Here is a 26507-nt window from a genome sequence, read left to right on the forward strand (position 1 = left end):
AAGTCCACGTTCTCTTAGCGTCACGTGTCGTTGCCGGTATCAAAGCATGCAAGACAACAATGGCTTCGCATGAAGGTGATGTCAAACGAGTTTGACCTGCTTCGCCAAATTGACTTCAACGATTTGATTCGTGACTTTGCCTTCAAAAAATTAGACGAGTGGACTTAAACTAGTCCCACACTGATTATCTAGTTATTTAGTTATATTCTTTTCAGTAGGCGGTCACAGCCTTCAATCGAGTTGTTTGTATATATGTGTTCGCTGGGCTTTATGTGTGCACGCTAGACTGCATGTTCCAATGTATTTGACATCGTGGCTGGCTAGGGGTGCGTGTTACAATGTATTACAATCAGTGGCGATTTCTTTAAGACTGCAAGGGAAGCTCAGCGTCCCCTAAAATTTCAAAAAATGAATGGTCAAATATTTACTATTGTGTTAACATTTTAAATGCGTTAGAACACGTTCATATCGAAGACGAGTTCTTTCAGAATCAGCTACATATAATGGAGGGTCTGTCGAAAAGACTGCATCTCCTTTTGAATTTTTGGACAAACTGCTGCAACCTATTTTTTGGTATTTGCTTGGAGAAATTGCCAACCAATTTTCATCATACATTTCATACAATTATACACCACGTTCCATGTTTCAGTTTAACCTAATTTCCACATTTCCTCCTTGATTAATATTGTTTTGTTAGATCGTTCGTTCATTCAGTAGGCTAGGCTAGTGTCGTAGGGGTGAACTAGCCAGTGAATAACCAAATAAATAAAACATTTTTAGGATGTAGGCCGAAAATGAGCTTCCCTTTTTTGAAAGACCAGCAGCTGCCACTGATTACAATGTATCACATACTGATATATTTGTCTGTCATAATTTAATTACCAATCCCTCTCTCTCGCTAATATATATTGATAAAAATCATAGTAATGATAATAATATATATATATATACAGTCATCTGGGGCTCGGGGAGGCTTCTGCCCCGGGCCCCAGATGACCTTAACCTGGCCTTGGACATTCTTAGCAGGTTTTGAGGCCTCTCAGTTGTCATGAGTCTGGTACTGAAATCTGGATGGGGGTTGCGTCTAGGTGAGGGTGTAGTGAGTAGTGAGGCAAATAAAAGTGGCTCTTGTGACAATTACAAAGTCCATGTGAGCTGTGATATAAGCATGTGTGCAGGCTTTTGGAGACGGGGGTGATCAGTGTCAGTGGAGGTAGCAGAGGAAGCAGGGAGGACACCTAACAAAGACTAATTGGGACCTGCAGGGTCGACAGATAACCAGGGATTCCACACGCATACCCCCAGCAGAGAACTGGGGGACCTGAGGGCACCTGGATCACTGAAGACAAGCAGGACAGAGAAATCCAACACACACAAACACACACACACAACAGGAGAGAAATGTGACACCATACAGTATGCCTTGAATGATAAAGAATAATTGTTGTCTTGACTGAAACAATCCTAACTTCTTTTTGTTTATTTAGTTGTATTTTTTCAGAAGCTGATGTAGTTAAGTCTACTGTTTTGTATCTGGTAGACATCTGAAAATGTGGATTTCTCAACTATTTTTACAGCTCTTTAACCATTTAATCTGGGTTGCTTCCACTCAATACCCTTCCTTTAAGGTGAGCAGTGACTTAAAATGCAGGTCATGTCTGATGATACAAGCCTTTGGACAAGTGTGCACATCCCCAGCATGAGCTTCTCTTTACCCTATTGACTGGGGATGAGTCTGTCAGTGGATCCGGATTAAAGTCTTAAGACTATCTATAAAAAGGGGCAGGGCTTGTACTGGGACGTGCCAGAGGTGTGTTGACTGTCAGAGTCAGAGCTTGTTAGTGGAAGGGAGGGGGAAGGTATAGCTGCAGAATAGCCAAGTCTGGATTTCGCCTCCAATGTCACCTTAAGATTGCCCATCTCTTACAGGAGCGATAGCACTAGACTCTTAATTAATCACCCACGCCCTATCAACGTGTCAATAAGTCAGGAACCAGGGGGTACCTGGGGCACTACATCACATCTGTGAAACCTCAGTCCTCATTTAGCCGTCTCCTTGATGAGTATGTGGAGTCATAGGCATAGATTTAGGTAGGGATGGTAGGGGCATGTCCCTTCCAAAGTTCAGGAAAACTGAAATATCCCTACCCACATTTAGACAGCACTCTGTAGGGTAGGTTTTTGGCGCATACATGGGTTGGCTCAGCACCACTATACAGTCAGTTTGGCCTGATAGCTATTGATGGAGACAGATGATGGATGGAGAGTAAGTAGTTGGGAAAAATCTGTGTCAGTGACTGAAACCTGAACAGGTTTGGTGACGCTAGCAATTCAAATGTTTTTGTTGGTCAAGTTCTGATTAGGATATGTGGGGGATAACTGTTTTATAATTGCGTTATTATGAAGAAGTAGGCAAAGGATGCTTGTATACGAGTTAAGAAAGTTGTTTCAAATGTTTTTGCATGGGAAAATATATACCAACAAATGCCTCAAGATGTTTTATTATGGTACTGAACATTATTACTGACCTCTACAAGTAAGTAAGTCTAATATATTATATCCTAAGGCCATCAGAATATAGCATATTTAGTAACTTTTAGAATGGAACCAATTCCCTGGTGTTGCTTTGAATGTTGTCCAAGTAAATCGGTACTGTAGTTTGTTTGCTTTCATAATCTTATTCTAACCTGCGGTTTCCCTCCCTGCTACACATTCCACCCCACCTGTGTGTCCATGAACATTTTCAAGCCAGACCTATGCCCTTGTAAAATCCCTGGCACTCAAAACCTTCACCAGAGCAGAAGAACCAGAGCAGAGCAACACCCTAATACAGAGCTGTTGTTTGTTCCACTCTGCTTGCTATGTACAGTACAGTGACCGAACTGCATGTTTTCATCCTCAGTGGAAACACTGGTAGGGTTTAGTTCCTGTTCCACAGGCCGTACAAGCTCTGCATACCAGCATCTTACTTGTATGAGGCAGCAAACAGAGATTATTAAATAAATCAAGTCAATAATCCCGGCTGCCCAGCAGCAATGAGATATATTTGTCTTTGCTGCTCTGGTCCTCTCCCCTTACAAAAGGCCTAACCTCCTTTAAAGCCAATTAGAAATTAAATCTATTCTGTTTGTCCTGATGGGAGATCAAACGTTACCTATGTCTCTGTGCACACAAAATGCTAATGCCATACTCTTCCCCCTCCCCCTCCCAAATGGATGAATATTGAGTGGGCAGAGCATGCATGCAGTAGCCACATGCAGATTACCTGCCCACAGACCTGTTCCTAATTATTATTCATGTTTACAAACTTTCATCTCCCGGGATGGTCCGCAGACCCAGGCGCATACCTAATGAGCAAACAGAGGCGGTGCCGGTGCACAGGGCTGGACATGAATTTATTCATGTGGACCACACGGTAAAGAGAGCCCAGCCACGAACGCACCCTGCATCTCCCCCTGCATCCCCAGAGACCAGGCATTTATGAAGACATTCCCTCAATAACATTACAATAGCATTACCATTCTCTACCTGCGTCACGATTGCATTAATATCTCTTTCCCCTCCTATGGCCGTATCCGGGGATGTATGGGCGGCAGGTGAGGGAGGGGCTGTGTGTGCGGCTCTCCAAGGGCCCGTGGAGCCGTGCCAACGACGGCACGTTTACGGCCCCTCTCCAGTCTGAGAGCTTCCACCGCCCGCGAGGGGGAGAAAAGCCGGCTGACTTCCAGCTATTGCGCACCAATCTGTTTTAAAAAAGGGGTAATGCATAAAAGTGAGAAAATAGAATCCCAGAGGACCACCCAGAAACACTCAAGCATACATACAAAACACTCCCCACCGGCCTCAGCACCAGGACATCTCTCTGTGGCTGTCAACTGAGAGGGTTCTCAGACCCAGGGGCATAGGTTGTCTGGGTTTTCTGGGCTTGAGTGAGGTATGATTAAAAACATTCCCATAAAGCAGCCTCCCACTTTTGCTGTTGAACCCTCTGCCACAAGCTGCCTGGACGCTCCTGGGCTCCCCGTCGTGCGTGTACAACTCCCCAGCCACAAGATGCTCCTAAACACAGTTCTCATTAAACAAGTGTGAGTTTTTTGGCACATTTCTCCGAGGGCAGCTACTCTAATTAGTGGTGTGCAACAGAATGTGTTTACACTGCGTAACAAATGAAACATGAATATATGTTCAGTTGGTTCAGTCTTCTAATTCCCTAATCTGTTCAAAAACAGTACATTAACATATAGAGGGGTAGAGTGGTTTCCTGACTGCTTATAATTGTATCTGTTGTCAACTTCGTGTCCATCAGCTCCGTGAGAGGGAGAAGCATGTTCAGTAATTATCGCCAGCTGTCACATCTAGATGAGGCGTAAAGACAACAGAGGCTGTTGTCAGAGTGATGGACGCTGCTTGAGTAGTCTCTCAATGACAAGGAAGACATGATGCCTGTCTGTTGCACGTCGCTGACTGGAACACATAGGCCGCATAGACACCACAGCCATGTTATGAATGCGGCCATGTTCTGAACACGGCCATGAACAGACTTTCAGGGACTGTAACAATAGCATTATTGCTATCATGCACAACGGCACAGCTATGTACAAGTCGTTTCACATTATTCATGTAAATCATTGAAGTACAGACAATTCGTTTTCTTGCATGAAAAGTCTGTTTTGGAAACAAGGGTACAGATTTGCTGTTTGGTGAAGTGAAAACATGGAGGGCTAGCCTCATGAGCTAAATGGGTGATTTAATGGAGTAATGAGTCATTAGCAGAGCTCATCCTGGGATATATGCAATGCCAGCTCTGACTGAGCTCCATTGAGTCTATGTCTGCGGGCCTGGCCCTTCTCCTCCCTGAGTCTGACCACTGGCTGCTCTACTCCAGCCTACAGCCATGAGTTTATACACAGCCGGACGACTGTGGTCACACACACACGCTCACACACACACATGCACACATTCAGGATCCAGTCAGGGCACTGGAGACTCCGAGAGACTGAGAAAGAGGGAGAGGGAGAGAGAGAGAGGGAGGGAGGGACAAAGAGAGAGAGAGCTAGAAGACCCAACCTCTTCTAAATAAGACCATACCCCCAAAACAAATCTGTACTTGTCTCCGATCTGAGCTGTGCAAGCCTCAACCGCAGGGGAAGGAATCAATTCCGCCTGACCTTCTTACTTAATCACCACTCGCTCCACTGCCACTGCTCAGACCTCCCAAGACCTCCAGCTCTCTGAGACAATGTGAAGGGGGTGGATGAGGGAAGAGGGTGGATCCATAGTAGAGCTGTAGCAGTCAGTGTTGGGGTTGGGTAAGGGCAGGATTTGTAACTGCGAAGTGGAATCAAACTAACTTTTCCCTAGCTCTGTGTGGGAGATGTGAAACCCTCAGTGGTCACCCCAAACTTCTTGTAAAGAGCATTCACAGTGCCTGCTCTATAGGACCAGAGACATGGATGCATGAGAAGTGAGAGAGTGTGCGGAGGCCCTTGGCAGACCAAGGCCCTGGAAGTGTCAAACATTGATAGGTCAGGCCAGTGTGGTGTGAGATGATGTGGGCTGTGTGTGCCCTGGGGGAGGAGGCAGAGCACAGGTCTGACAGGGGACTGTAACGTTGCCATGTTTTACAGCTCTCAGACCGTTTTACACCTCCCTAAATCCCTGTTTCCACTTGGATGTCTGCAACCTGGTGTGTGACCCGCCTCAGGGGAGGAGTTCGACCACATAGAACAAGTGGACCAAGCACTGAGGCTCTCCGCCTACTCTGCCTCCCCTGAAACCCCAGGGGATGAAACCAGTCTTGATCATGAAGGCAATGTGCAGTTCTGAGTGAATGTTTTATCTCAAATTGTCCTCCCACAACTGCAAACGGTGTGGTTCTTTTTAAATGGATTGTCTCGCAGCCATTTATGAGTCATGTATCTACTAACATAGCATGAAGTTAACCAACACATGTTATGTTTGCACTCAGACTAAGATAATTCCCCCTGCATTGTTGTCCCCCTCCACTCTTCAACAAGCAGACTCCCCTTGCTGGAGCATCTTCAGGTGCCCTTCATTGAAGGGTAGGAGGGGAATTAGGTTCTTGGAACATTCTGTCGATAAGCACACACACAGACACGCACACCTGGCCTGCAGAGAACACACTCCTCTCCTCTCGATACAACCCACAGACACGCACTCGAGTGAAGCGAGGCTGGCCCTGTAGAAGGTCAGAGAAAGAGGACCTGCCTGGGGAACAGGAGGCTGAGGAGGAGGTCTAAGCACCTGACACCACAGGCCCTCTGCTACGCAACGCCAGCCACAGCTCTACGTGATCTACTTACTCCTCTGCCAATTAAACTGTGTCAAGACTCTGAGGCTGCTGTGAGGTGGATCTATAAGAACAGAGAATCCTAGGGGGAAATCAGACAGCAGAATATCATGGAGAGGTTGATATGGCCGCACCTCAACTTCTCAGGGGTTGAAGTATACGGCCACACTACTTAAGCCGTGCTGGAAGGACATCAAAGTGTGGCTTCAGTGTATAGACTGCTGCATGCTGCATAGGATAGTGCAGCTTGAGAGAGGTTACGGTGCAGTATAAAGAAGATGACATGTGTTTTGTGTTGGCGTAACGATAGTACAGAACACTAGCCAGGTGGTAATAAAGATCATCTATCTGCAGAGATACTTCACACCGTCACTTTGCTCCTTAATTTATTCCCTGAAGCACTGTGAGTGATTTTGTCTGCTCTTTCCTTTATATTAAACATCGCACCCTATTAGCTCTCAATAATCATTTGCTGCAGCCAAGGACACAATGATTTCCCTTGACGCATAAAACTGCAATAACGTCAACTCAGTTTCAGAAGGAATATTGCCATCATTCGTTTTTATATGTCTCCCCCGGCCAGCGAAAGTGGCTCCACGGGACTTGCTTTCTCTCATACCAAGGGAGGAGAGCACACAAAGCATTTGTAACTTTCAAAAGTTGCTAAAAAATAAAATTTCTGCAGCGCTCTCCAGAAATCCTCATCAAAGTAGGAAGAAATAGGTCTTGGAAGTGAAAATAGACTGCGTGCGACACCTTCTCTTTGAAGGAGACAGATAGTGAAATAATGTCAGCCCAGGTCTTGAAAGGAGGGCTGGCTGAATTTGTCATGTACTGTACCTACTGGAACAATATGTAATGCTGCCTGTGTCAGGTGTGTGGGCCAGAGAGCCATTTCCATGACACAGAATGATCTCCCGCAGAGGGAATGGTTACTGTACCAGTAGATTCTCTTGGAGAAGCAGTGATTCGGTTCCGCTGTGTGATAGCTGTCTTTCCTATCTATTCATAAAGACCTTTCTGAGGAAGTTTGAAATAGCTCTGAAAAGTGTCTTGTTATAAAGACAGGCTCCTTTATATTACATTACGGTAGCCTCAAATAAAATGTATCTAATATCTCATCCAAAAATGTATCAGTCATACATAGTGCTGTTCAGAGTGTCCCCGAGGTACTGGAGAGCATGGGTCAGTTGGGGTCTCCACTGTTTCTTAACTTCATGCTATCATCACCTTCATTAACAGACTGGATAATGAGCTACCGATGATGGTGGAGAGAAGTGAAGGTGTTTTATCTCCCCTGGTATATGATGATAACAAGGCTCAGTGGATTTAGTTGTGACACCACTGCACTGCTCCAATTTGAGTTCACACTGCAGTTTCCCATCCCTCTTCGACCAGTTCGAGCTCAAGGCAAACTTTGGAGAGGTGACTCAGAGGAAGGTGCTCAAAATCCCACATCATGGTACAAGACAACTGGAGCCTGTTTCTGAAGGTGAAAGTGATCATATTTTAGGCCGATTTTAGAGGCCTAGTAAACAGAAATGAAGGTGTGAGATGAATAATCTTATTCAATAACTTGACAAAAATGATCTTCTATAAGAATTACAGTCCAGATGATGGGCATTGAGCCATTATCCTTCTAATGTTGTTGTTTTATTTCATACAATTTCCTTTGTACCATGAGGCCTCCCAGACTATCTATTCTCACCCTGTTGAAATTAATTAGATAAAGTGCAATATTCAAAAGCCAGAAACACATATTTGTCAAATCCCACAATCTGCCTCAAATTAGTGATTCAAATTCATAACCTGATAATTAGAATGTTGGCTTGGAGTATGATAATAGGATCCATGTTCTATAAATCTTTGAATGATTCCGCAGTAGTTTATTCTGTGCTAATTACCAATGACTAATAGAGCAGAGATGGTGCACTTCCAAAGCACTTTGAGCTGCAATTCTTGTATGAAAAGTGCTATATAAATAAAGTCTTACTTATTTACTTACTTACACAATCTCCATAACAGAACATCTCCCACATTAAAGCATCTGTTGTCCCTGACTGCCTGTGAGTTTGAGCTTTGGAATGTTCCCCTAGTCTACAGTAGAAGCAATTGTTGCCTAGGATACTAACAGGCATAAGCATGAAGTGGTCTTCATTTGCCTTGGAGCCGTTTTACTGCATGTCAGGGTACAGTGCTGCAGTACTATGTCTGATGACACAGTGTCCTCTTGTGGAGTCCTATTCTCTGTCTCCCTCTGTCTCTCCCGTCAAAGGGTGACACAGAAGACTTCACATCTTAGTCAATAGATGGCGCTAAAGTAAATGTCTTCTGAAGCACTTCAGGCTGTGCATCGTATGTAATGAGGTTTTAATTTTCCTGGAGGTCATTTGCAGACTGCCTGGTAGGGCAGACAGAGCTGCAATTGTCCTTTTCTATCTCACTTTGTTTCATTGTCAGGAGGATGCGAGAGGCTATTTGAACATGAAGCCGTCTCTGAGTATTACTTTATTGGAGGGCATTCGGGTCATGTTTTTTCATTCAATAGATCTTTGTAAATCTTAATCGGTCTTCATCTGTGGCAAAATACAGATAATGGCTTGGTACAGCCAGTAAGAAAACTTAACTGTCGGCAAAAATGAGGTTTCAGATTGTACCCCATTATCACTGACTCAAATCCCATTAGGTTCACATAGATGTTTTGCACTGATGCATTTTGATAGTACTCCCACACACAGAGGGAGTAGAGGACATCAGAAGTTTAAAGAGACCCTATTAACGCTTAAGGCAGCAAACTGTATTACCTTCCTGGTTCAAAGAAAAGCCCTCTGCAGGATCAGGTGTCAGACTCTGGTTGGCCGGGTGACTGAATCATCTAGTGATCCTAGAAGCTCAAACCATCACAAAGAAGCTGCATCTCATATTGCCTTCTGTCTGCATCACTCAGGAGAAATATAAAGGCTCTCTCTACCATAACAATTCCGCAGTGGTGTCTGTGCATGTGTGTCTCTGTAGGTTTGTGTGTGTGTGTATACGTGTGTGCGTGTGTCTGTGTGCATGTGTGCATGCGGGTGTTTGTCTGTGGTTGTGTATGTGTGCGTGCATGCTTGTGTGTTAAAACTCTTCAAGTCACTGAAACCCTGTCATTACTTTTGACCAATCAGTCCAAGTAACATGCAGAGATTCTCCTGCTTGTTTTGGCAATACCCCAAAAGAACTGGTGAGTGAATCCTCTCTCTCTTCTCCCTCCTCACACCGAGCGACTGTCTGGTCTCGGAATCCTGAGCTGTTCACAAACAGAACAGCCAGTATCCTTCACACACAAAGTATCACAAGTATTTGGAGACACAAAAACATTCATTGTATGTACGCGCACAAGAGACGAACAAGATCACAGTTGCACCAGACTTCTTACAATCTATTGAATCCTGCCAAGAATTTGAAACCAAGACAGCAGTGGGGCGACGGCCACAGAGGAGAGGCCATCGTCACCAAAACAAATCATCTTTCTATTGTCGTCTGCCGGTCGTGGCTGAAGCGGTTCTGTGTGATTGGCATCAGGGATAATGACGGCAGTTATCCATAATACATCGACCTAATAAGTGATTCAAACATTGTATGCTGATTATGGTGGCATACATTATAACTAAACTCCTTATCACAATTGTAATCAGAGACACAAGTAGCTCAGTGATGTAGAGACTCAAAGTTCCCAAAAGAATAATGAGCAGAGAAGTTTCCAGGCGTAGGTTTCTGCTTTGCTTGATTTCAGATGTAAAAGGATTCAGTCTCTAAACGTTCAGTACGGTACAATATTTGACAGGTATTTATGGAATAAAGGTACTGTCTGTTCATTCCCCATGGTACACATGTTTGTATGTGTGTTGATGCACCAGTTCGAATAGTCAATGTTAGTAGTATATATGCCCTATCCCTTCCACAGTGTTCTTTATCATCAGCTAAAGGGTATATTAACCAGCAGGGTAAAGTAACTGACTAAATCACCTGAGCCACTGAGAGCTTGCATGCCCCATTGTTTGCCTGGTTGAATCTGATGTTCCCTGGATTTAACAGAGGAGGGAGGGCTGCCAGTGAAGCCTTGTGAATGGAGCAGGTCCAGCAGCTAGTCTCCACAAGTAAGGCAGAAGATAGCTCCCTTGACAAGCCCAGGCATGTCACATTCCAGAGATCTCTGTCGCACAAGCTCTGGAAAATACCTGAGATGGGGGAAATGGGATACAGTCAAGAAAAAAGAGAAACTTTGGTTCCTAAAGTCTTCTTTCCCTTAACTTTCACTATCAGTATTTATACTCAGCAATGGCTCTCTGATGTTTTTGTGTGTATTATAGCACACATCTCCAAAGCTTTTTTTATTATTATGAATGTATCAGTGCTTCAATTCCAGGCCAGCTGTTATCAGTCAATTCTACGAGTGAAATATGCATGTTGTTTCACAACACACAAATCATGCCGTGGGCTACAATAGCCATTTCTGGAAGCCCAAACTGAAAAATGTGAATGTAATAAATGTATAGTGCACACTGGAATTGACCGTGAATGATTTAATTCATTCAGGGGTGGTGCCCCATCTCTCATGTAGAAAGGCAGAAGAGAATGAATAGATGGTAGATTAAACAGAAGTGCTTTCAATCAAACTCCGAAACCCCATCTTCCTTCCTTATCCACATGTAGAATGAAGAATATGCTCCCACTGTCCTGTGTATTTCACTGTAATAAATAAGCAGTTGCAAGGCCATACATATGGTATCTTTGTAACCCTCTCACAAGATAAAGAGCTTGGCCTATAAAGTGGCATCAGCATCAGAGGTGGGCCCATAATTTAGTTCCCTGGCCCGCTCTGGCCAACCTTTGCCATCAAATAAATATGTAAAGCCAACGGCTGGGCCTTTTATTTTCAAAAGACGTCAGCTCATGTTTCATTCAGATAAGCAGGCGCCAGAAAATGGCCAATACCAGATTATCAACTCTCCATTCGGTTCCAGTGGCATCTGAAAATAGAATCCTAAATGAATAATACCCCCTGGAATATTTAAAGGTCTTCTATTATATTTACCATTGGGTTCGTGTGCATATTATTTTCAAGTTATTTAAAACCATTCAGTATTATGATCCTAATATGATGTCATCTGAAGAACATTTTTGAGATCTTCAGTAATCAGTGAAAAACTTTTGGACACCTGTGATAATGTATAGGGATGATGGACTGAAAAGCTTTTATTGTATTCCTTTGTTCAGCAGGGGGACCAGCCAGTGTTCCAGTCCAGTAAGCATCACCCACCTGTTTAAACCATCACTGATGTGGTCATTTCCCTCCATGAAGGGGGTTAACAACGCTGTGTCAATGGAGTAGCTGTGGCCTTTGTTGATTGATCTGGGATCATCTCTCTCTCACACACCTGCCTCTTAAACCTTGGTCACACCACTAATGTGCTTTTGCTGGATTAGCTCAGATAATCCGGGAACAGTCTGGAACTGAAGTCTCTACCGCTCAACTAGATCTGCTCTGTACAGGCAGTGTATGGACATTCCACTGTGCACTCCAGCATAGCATTGTCTTTGTTACGGTATGAAAATAATCAGATATAAAACATCAGTAGGGTCAAATGGGAAATATGTGGACATAAAGACGGACTGTTTCCTCTCAGTTGGATTAATCATAGCAACATTCCTAACAGCGTCTCTGTCTTTGTCACATGTTCAGGTTCAGGAAGTCGCAGACAGCCCCCCAGTGCTCCCAGTCAGCTCTCTGAGGCTGGCTGCATCCTGAGTGGCTCTGTGATTGGGCTGAGGGGCGGGGCCATCAGTATGAAGACGCTGCCTAGAGCCCCTGACTCTCATTTTCTTCCTCTCTCTCATTCTCTCTCTCCCCCGCTTTTTCTCTTTGTCTCCCCTCCAGCTATTCAATATGATATTAATCAATGCACAGAGGAGAAATGATAGCGTTCTCATATTGCCAGCAGCCGCTCACACCATCGAAACTTTCTCTATGAGCACTTTTAATATCAAGGCCAATTTCATTTCTGCTGCTGCGATCCATCTACAGCGTCGGCACCTTCGAAGAAGCTATTGAGTTCCATGTTTTACTGATGAAGCCATCGACGCTCTCTCTGAAGGAAAGCGTGTTTCATTTATTCTTTGACAGAAAATGTGAAGTTTTCATAAATACAACTTACATATCTCCAACTTTTCATAGAGAAACATGGTTTATTAGTTGGTGTTCAGAAATGCAATTAGTGGGTTTCACATCAGAATCACTCTTCTAGACTTTCAAAATATTCACATTCAAATCAGTCTTCTTAAAACATCAAGAACTGAAACATGAAACTCACATACACTTATTTTTCAGGAAATAATATGTAACAGCTGTTAATTTAATATGCCAGATAAAATGCTTTAGTGGCAATTTTCAGATGTAAGTTTCAAATGTACAGCCAAACTCACACATTTTACAGCCCACTGTGAACTCACAGTATATGTTTCAATTAAGAAATGAATCTAGTCCAATAGCTATCTTTTCAACATTAACCTAATCGGGAAATCTGATCAACTGAACATAGATGGATGAGGAATCATTAAATCACTCCCAGAACTGCATAGCAACAGTCTGTAGCCTATAAGATTCCCTGAGATTGGCTGAGACAGCCTGGGTGGCGGGACTCCCTGCAGTAACAGACCAACGACCACCACCGACTTCCTATCATTGTGCCTTCCTAGCTCCGAGGTTTCCCCTCACATAGTTGTGATAAGCTGTTAGCAGAAAGACACAGGAAAGGGAGATAGGCAGTGCCGAGCATGCAGACAAACAGAGCCCTTCTCATGTTTCTGCTGCTGCTTTTGTCTCCGGATTACATACTGACCGGTCAGGCAGAGGAATCTAAATGAGCTTTCTGTCACCTTTCAGTCAAGGCACAGACATGTTCCTTTAATCCAAACACACTGTGTTTCTGTGGCGTGCCGCCCATGTCATGTTCCAACAAGTGGACAAACTGTCCACTACCAATCATTAGAACAGAGAGAAAAATATGTCATACAAGATTGATGAGGTATTAGTCCATTCATTAAAATGTTGTTGTCAATGAGGTGCTTTGGTTAAGTTAAATCTGCCGCCCCCAGTCCCAAACAGGTTGATCATATGCAGATTACTACTGTACTTCCCCCATGGGATGTGGGTTTGTTTTCAAATGTGGGTGGGATAGCTTTTTTTATAACTGAGGATGCTGCCATTTGTTAGAATTTTCTTAATACAATTTTGGGGAACACATTTGCCCAAAAGTGGGTGCATTATGAAACCTATGTCCTGACAAATGGATTGAGAAGGTGTCCATAGAAGAGGTGGTTCGGCCCGGGTGTGGGGGTGGGGGCCGGGGGTGTGTGGGGGTGGGGGCACGGTGTGGGGGCTGGGTGTAGAGGCGTGGGGGTGTAGGGGGGTGGGGGCACGGTGTGGGGGCTGGGTGTAGAGGCGTGGGGGTGTAGGGGGGTGGGGGCACGGTGTGGGGGCTGGGTGTAGAGGCGTGGGGGTGTAGGGGGGTGGGGGCCAGGTGTGGGGGCTGGGTGTAGAGGCGTGGGGGTGTAGGGGGGTGGGGGCATGGTGTGGGGGCTGGGTGTATGGGGGTGGGGGCCAGGTGTGGGGGCTGGGTGTATGGGGGTGGGGGCCAGGTGTGGGGGCTGGGTGTAGAGGCGTGGGGGTGTAGGGGGGTGGGGGCCAGGTGTGGGGGCTGGGTGTAGAGGCGTGGGGGTGTAGGGGGGTGGGGGCACGGTGTGGGGGCTGGGTGTAGAGGCGTGGGGGTGTAGGGGGGTGGGGGCACGGTGTGGGGGCTGGGTGTAGAGGCGTGGGGGTGTAGGGGGGTGGGGGCACGGTGTGGGGGCTGGGTGTAGGGGTGTGGGGGTGTAGGGGGGTGGGGGCACGGTGTGGGGGCTGGGTGTAGGGGTGTGGGGGTGTAGGGGGGTGGGGGCACGGTGTGGGGGCTGGGTGTAGGGGTGTGGGGGTGTAGGGGGGTGGGGGCATGGTGGGAATGGGGTTCTATAACCGGTGTTGATTACTTAGCCCCACTATCGTGTTCAAGTCATATAGACAAAGCATGCCTAAAAGCACTCCTCCATTAATCAGCACCTCTAGCCAGTTGGAATGTCCTCCTCAGTCGTCTCTATAGAAACAGTGAGGAGGGCTGTGTGAAACATCGGGCAGGTATTCAGCACCCTCTGCAAGCCCAGACTGATTCATTTAATGCGATTGAGGTTTCTATGCTGAAAGGGGGAGAGGTGCTTTTGTAAGTTACAGAGAAGCAGAAAAATTTGTTTTTCCTCCATGAATGGAAACACTTACCAACATAGAGAAACTACAGTAATATGACAGAATAAATATCCAAAATCAAGTAAGGTTTTACAGCCAGCATTTTGATCCTGCTGCATCAGCTGAGAAGTTGCTCCAGATGTCAAGTACACATTTTCTCTTGAGCTGGATCCATGTGAAGGGCGATGACAGAGGCAGAGTGTGGTGTCAGTGTCTGGGCAATTGTAGCTCCACTAATGTTCTGATTAGGCACATTGCTACAGCGTGAAAGGGGTATCTCCATTAGGACCTGCTGTGATGCCATTCCTCCACTGTTATTACCCTGTATTCCATTAGACAACGTCAGCCAGAGAGCCAGATAAATACAGGCTTCTGACAAGAGCAGGACGTTCTCCCAGCCTCCTCTCCACCAGCATTTAGAGGGAGCTTCATTTGGCATACTGAGAGTTGAACACTAAGCACATCAACATCCATCCCAGCTCTATATTCTTGGAACATTAATGACACAGGGCAAGAGATGCTACGCAGGAAGACACTCAACCAAGGAAAATGTCGTACTTAAGTATAATCGATGTTTCTTTTTTTCTGCACTTTGTAGGCGTGCTCAACTCCAATTACAATCAAAAATACAAAATGAGACCTTTCTCAAATATTTTCTGACTTTTCCAATATTTGCTAAGAGTGGATAACAGAACACAATGCTGCGCACTGATTCTATCTATCTGGTGCCCACACCAATCATATTCTCTGAGGGTGCCCCTCATTTTGCGGAAGAAACAGAGCCCATTTGTATTCCGGGAGCGACATGAAAATCTGCATCCAAATGGAGAATGAAATATTTATGCTGTAAAATGATGGCACTCTTCATTGTCAATTTACCAGAACATAAAAGTGCATTAAATGGCTGATGCATTCCTTCCCGGGCGAGTCAGAACAAACTCAGTCAATGAGGCATCCCATTCCCATCAGGAAGGAGGGAGGAGAGGTATTATGGGAGTGGGACAGGCTTCTGACACCCTACTGTGTGGCTGGCCTGAGGCTGGGACCTGCAGACAGGGCAGACACCCTAGCCTCAGTCCTGAACACCCCCACCACACACCCAAGACACCACCTAAAAACCTGAAATTAGGCTTCTTGTTTTCTGACTCATCAGTCCGAAAGGAATTTGTTCTGTTGTATCAATATGATTAGAAAGAATTAAAAACAAACACTGATGAACCTAAATGAACCCACCACACTTCAAGCCCTGTTCAATTGTATATACCAAGTCTTTTGGTTTGGCTTATGAGAAGTTGTACATGAGCCACAGTCGATCTTTGGGGCCTGTAGGGAGACTGCATACATTCCTCCCTGTGACATGTTCAGACAGAGCCCTCTCTCTGCCCCACAGCCTGAAATCCTGCACCTCTTTATTCAAAATCGCTCTCTTTCTTTGTGGGTCAGCGTTCTCCCCAAAACATTTAAATGACGCCCTTTGTTGTCCAGCAAGTAATCTTGTTTGTACTCTAAAGAAAATGATCCAACCAAGCATAGAGCTTAGGGCCGCTCACATACTTCTGGCATCGATCTGCAGGTCTGCTGGATCTGAACCAGGCCTCTGGAGCACCAATGTGTCTTCCTCATTCAAGTGTTCCCAAACACCACAGCTGCTCCCATTGGGTAGGATTCTTCTATAAAAACTGATCTCCTCCAAACCTGCTTCGCAGAGCCTTCACAATTGAAATAGCCGCCATTTAAAGATTCTCTCTGAAACATTGATGGATGTAGAAGTGTGAAGAGAGGGTGGAATTGTCTACTTTGTCCTTTATGCTGTGAAAAGAAACAAAGATATATATATTTTTTTTTAAGTATACAGAAAAACTGGACAAAGAGCTGAATGACAACTTGGGTTTGGCCTTTCACCTTTGCTGTGAATGAGCATGTCCACTACTTAAGAGCTTAGGTCATTGGGAATGTTTGATTAGGTAATGGACTGTGGGCTAAGCCATCTCTGAGTAATTGGACACCTTTGACTTTAAGTTCCTGAAAGGCACAAGAAGTTGCACCATGTACCTTCTTGTCAGCAAAGACATATTTGGGCTGCTGAACATTTCAAAATCACTTCCTGCACAGAGTATGTATAGGTACAACTCTTTTACTGACTTTTATGAGTGGCTATTCCTCAGGGCCTACCAGTCACCCCCCCCCCCTCCCCTCCTCCCCACACATTCCCTCCCCCTCAGCCTTATATGTTGTATGTATACATGGTAACCCTGCGGCTTATCTTACTCATCTGGGACAACTCCCCAAAACAGGAGACAGACTGGGGCCAGCTCTGCATGAAGAGATGCTTCCTATCTGGAGAAAACAGACACCAAGCAGACATTCTGCTGCACGTAACTGTAGGTGTAACTGTCGGAGGATATTTAAATGTCTCCATCGAGCATCTACTAATCTTCAAATGTGCCATGTCTAAACCCTCATTGGTCTAGAAGCAAGAAATTAGATGGCAAGACCTGCCTACTTTTTAGTGCATCCCAATCTCACTTCACAGCGCGTGCGGTGTGTTTTCCTGGACTCTTTGTTGTTGGGGTGAGAACAGAAACAGGGGTATCTCTGATCAGAGAGCTTTTAGAGGCTCGTTTTTCAGCTGTCAGCCTCGCTTGCTTTTACAGATTAGACCCAGGCAGTCACTGTGTCCAGGGCTATCGGGCCCACACAGAACACTGAGTAAAACAGTAGGTCTCTGGAGGACAACAGCTCATAACTCATAGATATTGGTGTCCTTGTCAATAAAATCACATAAAAAGAAGATTGGGCTCAAATGAATGTGCTCTGAAGAGATAGATCTATTGTCAGGTGAGGCCTGGTTCATATAGACCTCAGCTAAGGAATGTGTGGGTTCTGTCCTTCCCCCACCTCCCCTTTCCCCTCCCCCAATTCTCCTCTCCCCACTCCCCTCTCTCATGCCCTATACTCTCTCTATTGTGTGTGGATGGAATGCCTTTCAAGAATCCTCAGGCTTTTCATGGTCAGGGCTGTTGGGTGTTGCCTCCTTTTCATGATCTTTGAAAGGCAGAGATCTACCTGAAGCTCCAGAGTTTAGCTACTCTCTGGCACAGTCCCCAGGAAGCAGCTACAGTGCCATACATTGGTGAAGTTGATTATTTCCAGAATTGAAAGTCATCAGTGTTAACATAGATGAGTATTGACCAAAATAAATTCTCCAGTTGAATCATTATATTAATATCACATTTCCATGTGGATTACAGTAATTGTAGGGATAAACGCTGCAGAGAGGTGGAATATTCAGCTGTGTGACTAATTACAAAGCCACAAATGATTCCTTTTCACAAACCCAACGCAATTATCTCTCAGATATTGCTGTGCGATATGATATGGTTATTGAGAAACTGTGGCTTGAAAGAATAGCAGAGGTTTAATGAGGAAAGTGATATGCTCTGATGAGACTGAGTCAAATTCATTCAGAAACCCCACAGCGAAGAGATTCTAATTCAACCCTATCCTCATGTGCACCTTTTTAACTTCCAAAGTGTGCAGGTTCCAGTCTGTCTGATGAAGGATAAGCACTGAAAGGTCACAACATGCAGGAACAGAATGTTTGTAATTGTGAGAATGCCGCACCTATTTTCCAGAGCTTTCATCAAAGTTCTAGATTACATCTAAGGAAGTGATGTTCAGATATGTGGCAGTAAAAACAGTGGCACATCGTAGGGTGTGGCTGCTCTTTATTGTAGAGTTAAGGGAGGAGCTACCGATGAGATGCCGATGTCCTATTGGTCCTTGCAGGCCTCTAAAATACAAACACCTGAGTCAGGTAGAGAAAAAAGTCAGTGTAAGTAAAGCAAAGATGGTGATCAGTTGGTGGTGACAGCAATACTTAAGGTACAAAAGTTGCTTTCAGTATTTCTTTTTTACAAGACTTTTCAATTTTGACTGAACATTTCCAACCTTTTAGCAGTTCACTACAGATGAGGAGGAATTCTAAAAGCAAAGAGGTAAGTTGTGCTTGTAAAAGAGCTTTTCTGAATAAACAACCAAAATGGAATTGCTTTCAGAGATCCACAGGAGTATAGCAGTATTGCCTGTGTAGGTAAAAGCATTAAAAGCCCCTGTGCAGGAGTAGAACAGTAGGAGGTTTTTGGTTTCCTCAGTTAGGCGGGCAGCAGAGCTGGGCTGGGCCGGGCTGGGCTGGATGGGGGCTGTGCTGAGGCTGTGGCTTGGCTGAGACAGGGCTGTTGCTGGGGGGCTTAGGTAAGACTGAGGCAGACTTGTGACTGCATGCCAGCCAGAGCCCAGGATCTCAGCAGCCTAGAGGCCTGGAGCCACAGAGCAGGGCAGGTCTGGTCTCGCTCAGGCTCAGGCTCAGGGAGCGTCCTGGCAGCACTCCCTCCCTCGCTCCCTGCTAGTTTACACCTCCCTCCTCTAGATTCACCCATGATCACCCGGGGCTTTGAGCTAGCTGCAAGGTACAAACTGTGCCAGGGATACAGAAAAGAGGTAGCTTGTAAAATGCTAAATGAATGTGTAGCTCCATAGTCCTTCCTCTTGTCAGTGACAGAGAACTATAATCCAAAGATGATCAATTATATGTCTTTTTTTTTACAGCAGTGCTTATTACTTGTTCCTTGTGTTTCTTTGTTTCAGACCCCTTGTTTATACCCTCTGCAAGACCCTTCCATGTGTTCTATCCTTCATTCCACCGGAGTCTGTGTCTATCTCCAAGCAGATTTCAGTGGTGTGAAGTGTAAGAGGCATGGAGCTAAAACTTCAGAGCTACAGTTTGGGTTGAAGGCCCTGACTCATACACAGCTGTGAGTCTGTGATGTACACTGTGTTGACTTGGCAATGGATGAAGATATTTTCCAGGGAGCCCAATGATTGCATATCCATAATAAATGGAAACATCTGCTATATGGTTAACTTTAAAATATATATGTTCATGTGTTCAGTCCTAGTTCTCACTTGTGAGACTTTTGTTTCAATGAAACAATTATCTTTTCATTCTAATGTAACTGTAAATAAAGGATTTGAGGACTTCCTCACGCAACCCTGTGACTCCCCCTTTTTTATTGGAGCTGCATCTGTATCCAATTTCCACATTTACATTTACACCCATTCATTTACACCCACGCCATCTCAAACAGTACTCTGTCTGCGCCTCAGCCCCTCACCATGGTTTTACATTAGCTGACATGGATACAATACGAAAACACCCACTCATTTGACACACAAGTTCACCCACAGAAGTTGAGTTTCGAGCCCTCAGAGTGTCTGCCAAGTTATATCACCAATTCAAAACGTGCCTTCACATGAACCCACTTGCACATCAAACAGCAAGACTGTGTCGAGAACTGTGCATCGCTGCTCTATCCCCGCACACCTCTTTTAAGAAATATAGAGAGTAAAATGGGAACACAAAACAGGTTATATTCCCTGCTGTGAGTACTGTACAGTAGCATCCCTCCCGTTGTCTATCTATTCATGTGACTTCTTTACATACTTAATTTAACTCATTCAAACCCAAAGGAAATGGTTCCCAGACTACGAACCCCCTCATCAACATTTGATTCAAGGAAATGTATTAAGTCAATGACAGTCAAAAACTTGTGATCTGATGACTCATTTTTGTGTGTAGTGGATGAAGCTCAGAAGTCACTTTGGTCATGGGTTTGATTCCTACTGTACATCAACCTTGTGGATCTGTGCAACTACAAAAAAACATGAATCATTTATAACAGATTACAAAACCATGTTATTACAAGTTAATTAGCTGCAAATGATTGTTAAAGACTTATAAAGGGCAGTTATTGTTAGCCAAATTTAATTTGCTGCAACGCTTTCAGCTATAAAAGAGCAATGTTCACAGACACAGGAGCGCAAAGCCATTAGCTGCAGGAACTCCACCTGGTCTGGATAAAGCTTTTTTGTGTTCAATAGCTTTAAAGCCGAGCAGAGCAGAGCACAGCATTGAATCAAGGGTTTTGAATGTGCCCCTTACCGTTTGGTCTGGTTTGTTTTGGTCAACTTCAATCAATTGTCCTCTGAGGACCTTTTTTAAAAACCAGAACTGAAATGAACACCAAAGTGAAAATCAACAGGTTTTTGGCCCACAGTTATGCCTGTGGGTCCTCACAGACAAGCATAAATGCATCCTCTTGCTCTCATTAGCATCTAATCATATTTGTCCGCAGGCTCAAAGAGTGTTTGGGCAGTGAATGAATGACAGGCTTTTAGGTGCACTGTTATCCTACTCAGAGGCAACATTAGTAGCTTGTCAAGAAACACACCAACAGTGACAGTGAACAGGCATTGTTATAGCAGGGATATGATTAGGGAAGAGCCCCAGCTTCTGTTTCCTGTCAGAAGGAAAAGTACTTCATCCATTAACAATAAGAAATGGACATAAAAGCACAACATTGTTGTCAGAATAGATTCGGATGAATCATAGCAGCCAGTACGTTTTTTTTTAAGGGAGTTCCAAACGTTTTAGACCATCTAATGATAAATGATATAATGGTATGGACATGAGAAAAATGTATTTAGGTTTGAAGACTATGGAACATTACCTACACTGTTCTACTACTCTGTGACACCATGAGTTCCGGATCATTGTCTAGGTTTGAATGTAAAGCGTCCAGGGAGGGTTGGGCCTGCTGCTTTGTGAATGGACACAAACAACAATCATGAGAGTCAGGGAAGTCCTCTCTATTCTCCTGCTTCTCCTCAGGACCAGCTTGGAGGAAGACACAGGTGAGATCCTGCTATCTACAGCTGTCAGCTGTGCTAAATGGATCTGATCTGGAAAACCAATCTTAGCTGTAATTAGTCTGAATTCTGGGGGATACCCCACCTGTTGTGAGATGTTTTGTTATTCAGGGTCTAATTGTCACAGTTGGGGAGAGTGATATGACAGCTTTGTATCACACAGTGGTGTCAGTACTTGGTAATTGATAGGGTCTACTCTACCTCGGCTTCTCATTGCATCGCAGACCACATTGCATGATAGTCCAACCTTTACCTGTGACTGCGTGTCACAGTCATAACCTGCATCAACGCCAATCCCACATTTTACATTCTGACAGTGAAGGTTTCTCACAAACTTACTGTTTGCTCAAGTCTGGGTAGAGTAGATTTCTCCTACTAGATTCCAGCCACTGTGAAACCCAGGTGTGATGTTAACTTGACCTATTCTTCCCTGCGGTGGCCCACAGTGGCAAAGGACCTAGGGGCTCACCAGCTGGAGCGCCTGGTGGAGCTGCTAACCAGCCAGGAGTGTGAAGACCTCCTGTCAGCCCTCTCTCACCCTGAGGACGACATCTTCCACAAGCTGGATCACCTTTCTCTGGAGAACAATGAGCTTGATTTGCAGGCCCGAGTCAGACGAGACACAGGTACGGATGTACTTCACAGTTATTACGCCCCATTCAGATTGGTTTGAATGCATCTGACTACCTGTCCTGTCTGTCTGTCCTATCTGTCTGTCCTATCTGTCTGTCCTATCTGTCTATCCTATCTGTCTTTCCTATCTGTTTGTCCTATCTGTTTGTCCTATCTGTCTGTCTGTCCTATCTATCTGTCTTGTCTGTCTGTCTGTCCTGTCTGTCCTATTTGTCTGTCCTATCTGTCTGTCCTGTCTGTCTGTCCTGTCTGTCCTCTCTGTCTGTCCTATCTGTCTGTCCTCTCTGTCTGTCCTGTCTGTCCTCTCTGTCTGTCCTGTCTGTCCGCTCTGTCTGTCCTGTCTGTCCTCTCTGTCTGTCCTTGACCATGTGTGTGTGACTTTATGTGCTGACAACCAGACAAGGAGTCTCAGTGTAGGACATCTCTGACAGAATGGCTGCAGAAGCATGGAAAACAGACTTACTATGACAGGCTGGCCCGAGCCCTGCAGCAAATTGGCAGGACAGACATTGCCATAGGTCAGACATAAACACACACACATACACACACACACACACACACACACACACACACACACACGTACTACATGACATCCACTAACTGTGTGAACACATGACTACTGTTCAAGAAATGTGTTAAAGCACATCTCAAAAGCGGACTTGTTATTAAAATTATAAATTATTGTTAGGGTATAGAGTTCTTCCTAAGCTGGTTCTGGCTTTGTTTCAGTCCATAACATAATTGCTTCATTAGTAAAAAAGAAGATCCAATTTAATTGGACTTTCAAAGCTGGCATATTTTGCACAATGCCAGTGTCTGGCATGTGTTGGGGTCCACTGTGCAGGCAGTTCCACAGTCGAGTGGTGTCGGATATGAGGAGGTGTAAATGATCTGACAGAAGACTCTGTGGAGCTGACACCAGTCACAGTACAAACCATCTGCTGCCTCCATCATCTGACTTGGAGCGAGAGAAAGAGATGGAGAACGGGCTGGAAGAGGGAGAAGGAGGGGTGAATTGAAGGGGGAAAAGAGAGAAAAGAAGAGAGTGACAAGAGATGGAGAAAGAGAGGCTAAGGGAGAGATTAAAAGAGAGATGGAGAAAGAGAGAGAGAGACAGAAAGAAATAGCAGAGTGGACTTAAAAACATTCTTTAGTCAATATTGCACACAAAAGCAATTAATGCTTGGATCAAAATAAATGTGCAAATAAAAAAAGCCCAATAACCAAAAACATGATTGCAATTATGAAAGAATCAACTTGTGCATGAAATATTGGCAGATAATGGTTTAGTTAGAAAAGAGAGAGCAGTTGCTGAACATTAAAACAGAACACTGATTGACCAAAGCCTTTTTAAAATCCTAGCCAAGAGGTACTCAGCTCTCAGTGAATAGCGATGGCATCAAAAATGACTTTAAACCCACAGTCTAGTCAACAGTGTGACTAGCCATTCACAACACCGGTGGTCTGTATTTACAGAGGTAGGGAAGAATATCAACCAGGACAAAAGCCTGAACATGAAGCGATATGTGGAGGACTACCACAAGCATGTCAACAACTTGGAGTTACCCATGGTCCAAACTGAGGATGACCCCCATGTAGACCAGCAGCCCCAGGCCAGACAAGGTGAGTTTAAGACCCACAGATGATGCCATGTCATCTATGTAACCGTGTATTCACCATGAGAAGGGTTTGCATGTAGCTGTTTGGATTGATCATATACTGTAGGTTAAGTAATCAAACACAACACTGTCGGGTACACTTGTGTTTTCCAATGTGCTTAGATTAAATGAGATTGGAAACGGTTGCCGTGGGCAGTCATCCAATTCATAACTAATCAACATCAACCTAATTTTATCAGCCGGCATTTTCTCTAAGGATAACTGCAAATTCCCAACTTTAATTATCACCTGTCAATTCTTCTTTGTATTATTCTCATGAGTGTTTTGATGACTCTGAAGTTTCTGTGTGGTTGACTGTTTTAACCTGCTGCTGGATTGTCACAGTGTGTTGTTGACTGCTTGCTGTCTGGTTGCTTGGCAGTGAGGGACCTAAGGTGGAGTGACCTGGAGCTGTTGGTGGAGAGGGCTCCAGTCCCTCCGTACCAGCGGCGCCCTCTGCAGGGGGCCTGGCCTCTCGTCTACGGCCTCCTGGCGGGCTTCGGTGGAGCCTTCCTCATCAGCGTGCCCCTTCTCCTCTTCCTTCTTCGTATCTCCCGTGGCGACCTGCTCAGCCTGTCCTGTAGCAGAGGAAGGTCCTCGTCACAAAGACGCCATCGTCACCCTAGCCAGACACGATGGACCAGAGAAGCTGGAAGCTGTGGAGATGGATCCTGAAACGTCCGGTGGAAAGGTCAGAGGTCGGCCCAGGTGGCACCAGTTTCTGAACTGAGGGTAAGCTACTGCTGACGAGCAAATAAAATCAAATAAAAACATGTGTTCTCTAAATGCACAGTCTTTATCGGTCATCTTTGTTTCAAATCCATCCAAAATGTTCATCAACCAGTTTGAAACAGTTAAAAACCGAACATGCATACTACATGAACTATCACAACCTTGTTCCCGCTCCTCTCAGAGGTGGGAGTGTACCACAATCTGGCAAGAACCACAAGTGCCCAAATAACTAGACAAGATGGCTACCGCACCACATTTGGGAAAAAATGACGATCATTTGCTTTGTGATAATGCAGCAGTACTGCATGCTGTGTCTGCTGGAGTGATGCACAGTTTTGTCCTGCCGGTGGCTGGAAGACGGGTGGTGTGGCAGATGCACTGGAACACGACTGTCGCAACCAAGGTTGTTCTGGTGCTACTGTGACAGCGATGCCACTTTCCATTTCTCCTCCCAGTGATGGCAGCGTGCCCGTCTGGCGTTAAAGAACAACTAATTATCCAGGCTGGCGCCTGCTCTCCCGAGCCTGCCCATACCTCCACGGGCTAGCCAACAGGCTAATAACAATGACAGCGCTCACAGACAATGAAATACTCTGGGCTGGGATGGTAGAGAGTTGGCAACACAGTGTCTGTCCAAATTGAAAATAAGGAACTTTAATGGAGAATTGGAAATTGTGTGTTGGGATGTCCGTGTATTTTTTATGTGTCTGGACCTTCAGTGTCTGAAACAACAGTGTTGATGGGAGCTCTCTGAACGTCAGCATGCCAACACAGGCATGCAACAGCAGCCTACCATAGGATTCTGTAACATGAAAAGTAAAAAAATAAATGAACTGAAATGGCATTTTAAATAAAGACTTTGTGTACCATTGTATTATAGTTACTTGTTAATAAGACTTTCACAACACCGAAACGTAAAATATCCGAGCAGCTCTGGAGTGATTTCTTTATTTTTGTATGCACATTTCCCTCATTCATAATTCCTGTTCCTTATAATTGAACTAATTACTTCATTATAAAGCCTGGCCTAATGTGCTTCAGGAGCTATACAGTTTGGACTAACAAGTGGTACTAAGCAGCAATTAGAGGCAATTAGGTTATAAATCAACATCTAAATAAATTAGAATGCAAAGCGTTAAGGCTTTTGCTCCGTGTGCAGAGGGCGTGTATCTGAGAATGTCAATACAAACATGGAGTCAGACAACAGCCTCTCAGGTACATGAATACTAAACCTAGAATATCACACGGATAGTTTGTGTCCTGCCAAAACAATGTTTTTTGTTTTAATTTGATCTTATCTTTTCTAAACTTTTGCTGTGTGTCAACTTGCCTGGTACACCAGTTAGTGCAGAACTTTCAGATTTTACTTTCAAAACATTCAAGTTCATTCAAAGGAAAAGGGGACCTGCTTGTCTGGTGGGTAGCTCACTGGGCACTGACTGGGACACTGACAGCTCCCTGTGACAACACAGAACTTCTTTCTCTTTATCTCTCCTTCTCTTCATCTTTCCCCCAGGTGGCCGTTCATCCCCTTCTTCTACGGCCGTGACAGGCTCACCTGCTGGGGGCTCACCTGGACGGCAGCGAGCAGGGGAGGCCAGCTCTCTGTATGCCTGAGCGACTCCCACAGACAACATCCCACATGGGGCCTGTCTGTCTCAGTAGAGGCTCCCCCCACCACGGTACAGGCTTGCCCCTTCAGGATCATGAGGAGCTGTGTGATACAAACACCACGTTCAGGCCGCACGAAGCACGGCACACACACTTTTGAAATGGAGATTTTCTTCTTTTTTTTTTTAAAGCACTTCCACAAGATTGTTCAACGCTCTGCAGAATTGCTTATTCAGCAAGCTGGTGCCCGGTCACACGTTTGACTGCTATTTTGTTCCTCTGGTCTATTCGGAGGCATTCCACTGTCCCTGTGAACGGCGTACAGGCCTCTGAATGGGAGGCCCGCCTTCATTTCCATTCAAAGGGATGAAGAAATAGCAGAAGTCACGGCTGGAGAGAGAAATACTCCGACACCAAATTGACATTTGCAGCTCCAGCACAACGAATGAGCGGGGTGACGCTTTTCAGGCACATCCATTCTTAT

The 26507-nt window shown here is 44.9% G+C and overlaps 1 protein-coding gene and 1 long non-coding RNA gene across 3 annotated transcripts; both read left to right on the top strand.

The window, feature by feature from the left end:
- Positions 1-18460: 18460 nt before the first annotated feature.
- Positions 18461-19671, top strand: LOC134018244 (uncharacterized). Its single transcript, XR_009929903.1, has 2 exons — positions 18461-18619; positions 19269-19671. It is a non-coding gene; the product is annotated as an uncharacterized LOC134018244 (long non-coding RNA).
- A 1597-nt stretch (positions 19672-21268) lies between these two features.
- On the top strand, positions 21269-24452 carry LOC134018245 (transmembrane and death domain protein 1-like). 2 transcript variants are annotated; one of them, XM_062458122.1, is made up of 5 exons: positions 21269-21374; positions 21836-22015; positions 22421-22540; positions 23499-23645; positions 24063-24452. In XM_062458122.1, the coding sequence occupies exons 1-5, from the start codon at positions 21308-21310 to the stop codon at positions 24353-24355; spliced, it is 807 nt and encodes a 268-aa protein (XP_062314106.1). In that variant the 5' UTR covers positions 21269-21307; the 3' UTR covers positions 24356-24452. The 2 variants fall into 2 exon arrangements, with proteins under 2 accessions (XP_062314106.1, XP_062314107.1); XM_062458123.1 differs by lacking the exon at positions 22421-22540.
- The last annotated feature ends 2055 nt before the right edge of the window (positions 24453-26507 follow it).

The sequence above is a fragment of the Osmerus eperlanus genome, chromosome 4 (assembly GCF_963692335.1).
Source record: "Osmerus eperlanus chromosome 4, fOsmEpe2.1, whole genome shotgun sequence".
NCBI lineage: Eukaryota > Metazoa > Chordata > Actinopteri > Osmeriformes > Osmeridae > Osmerus > Osmerus eperlanus.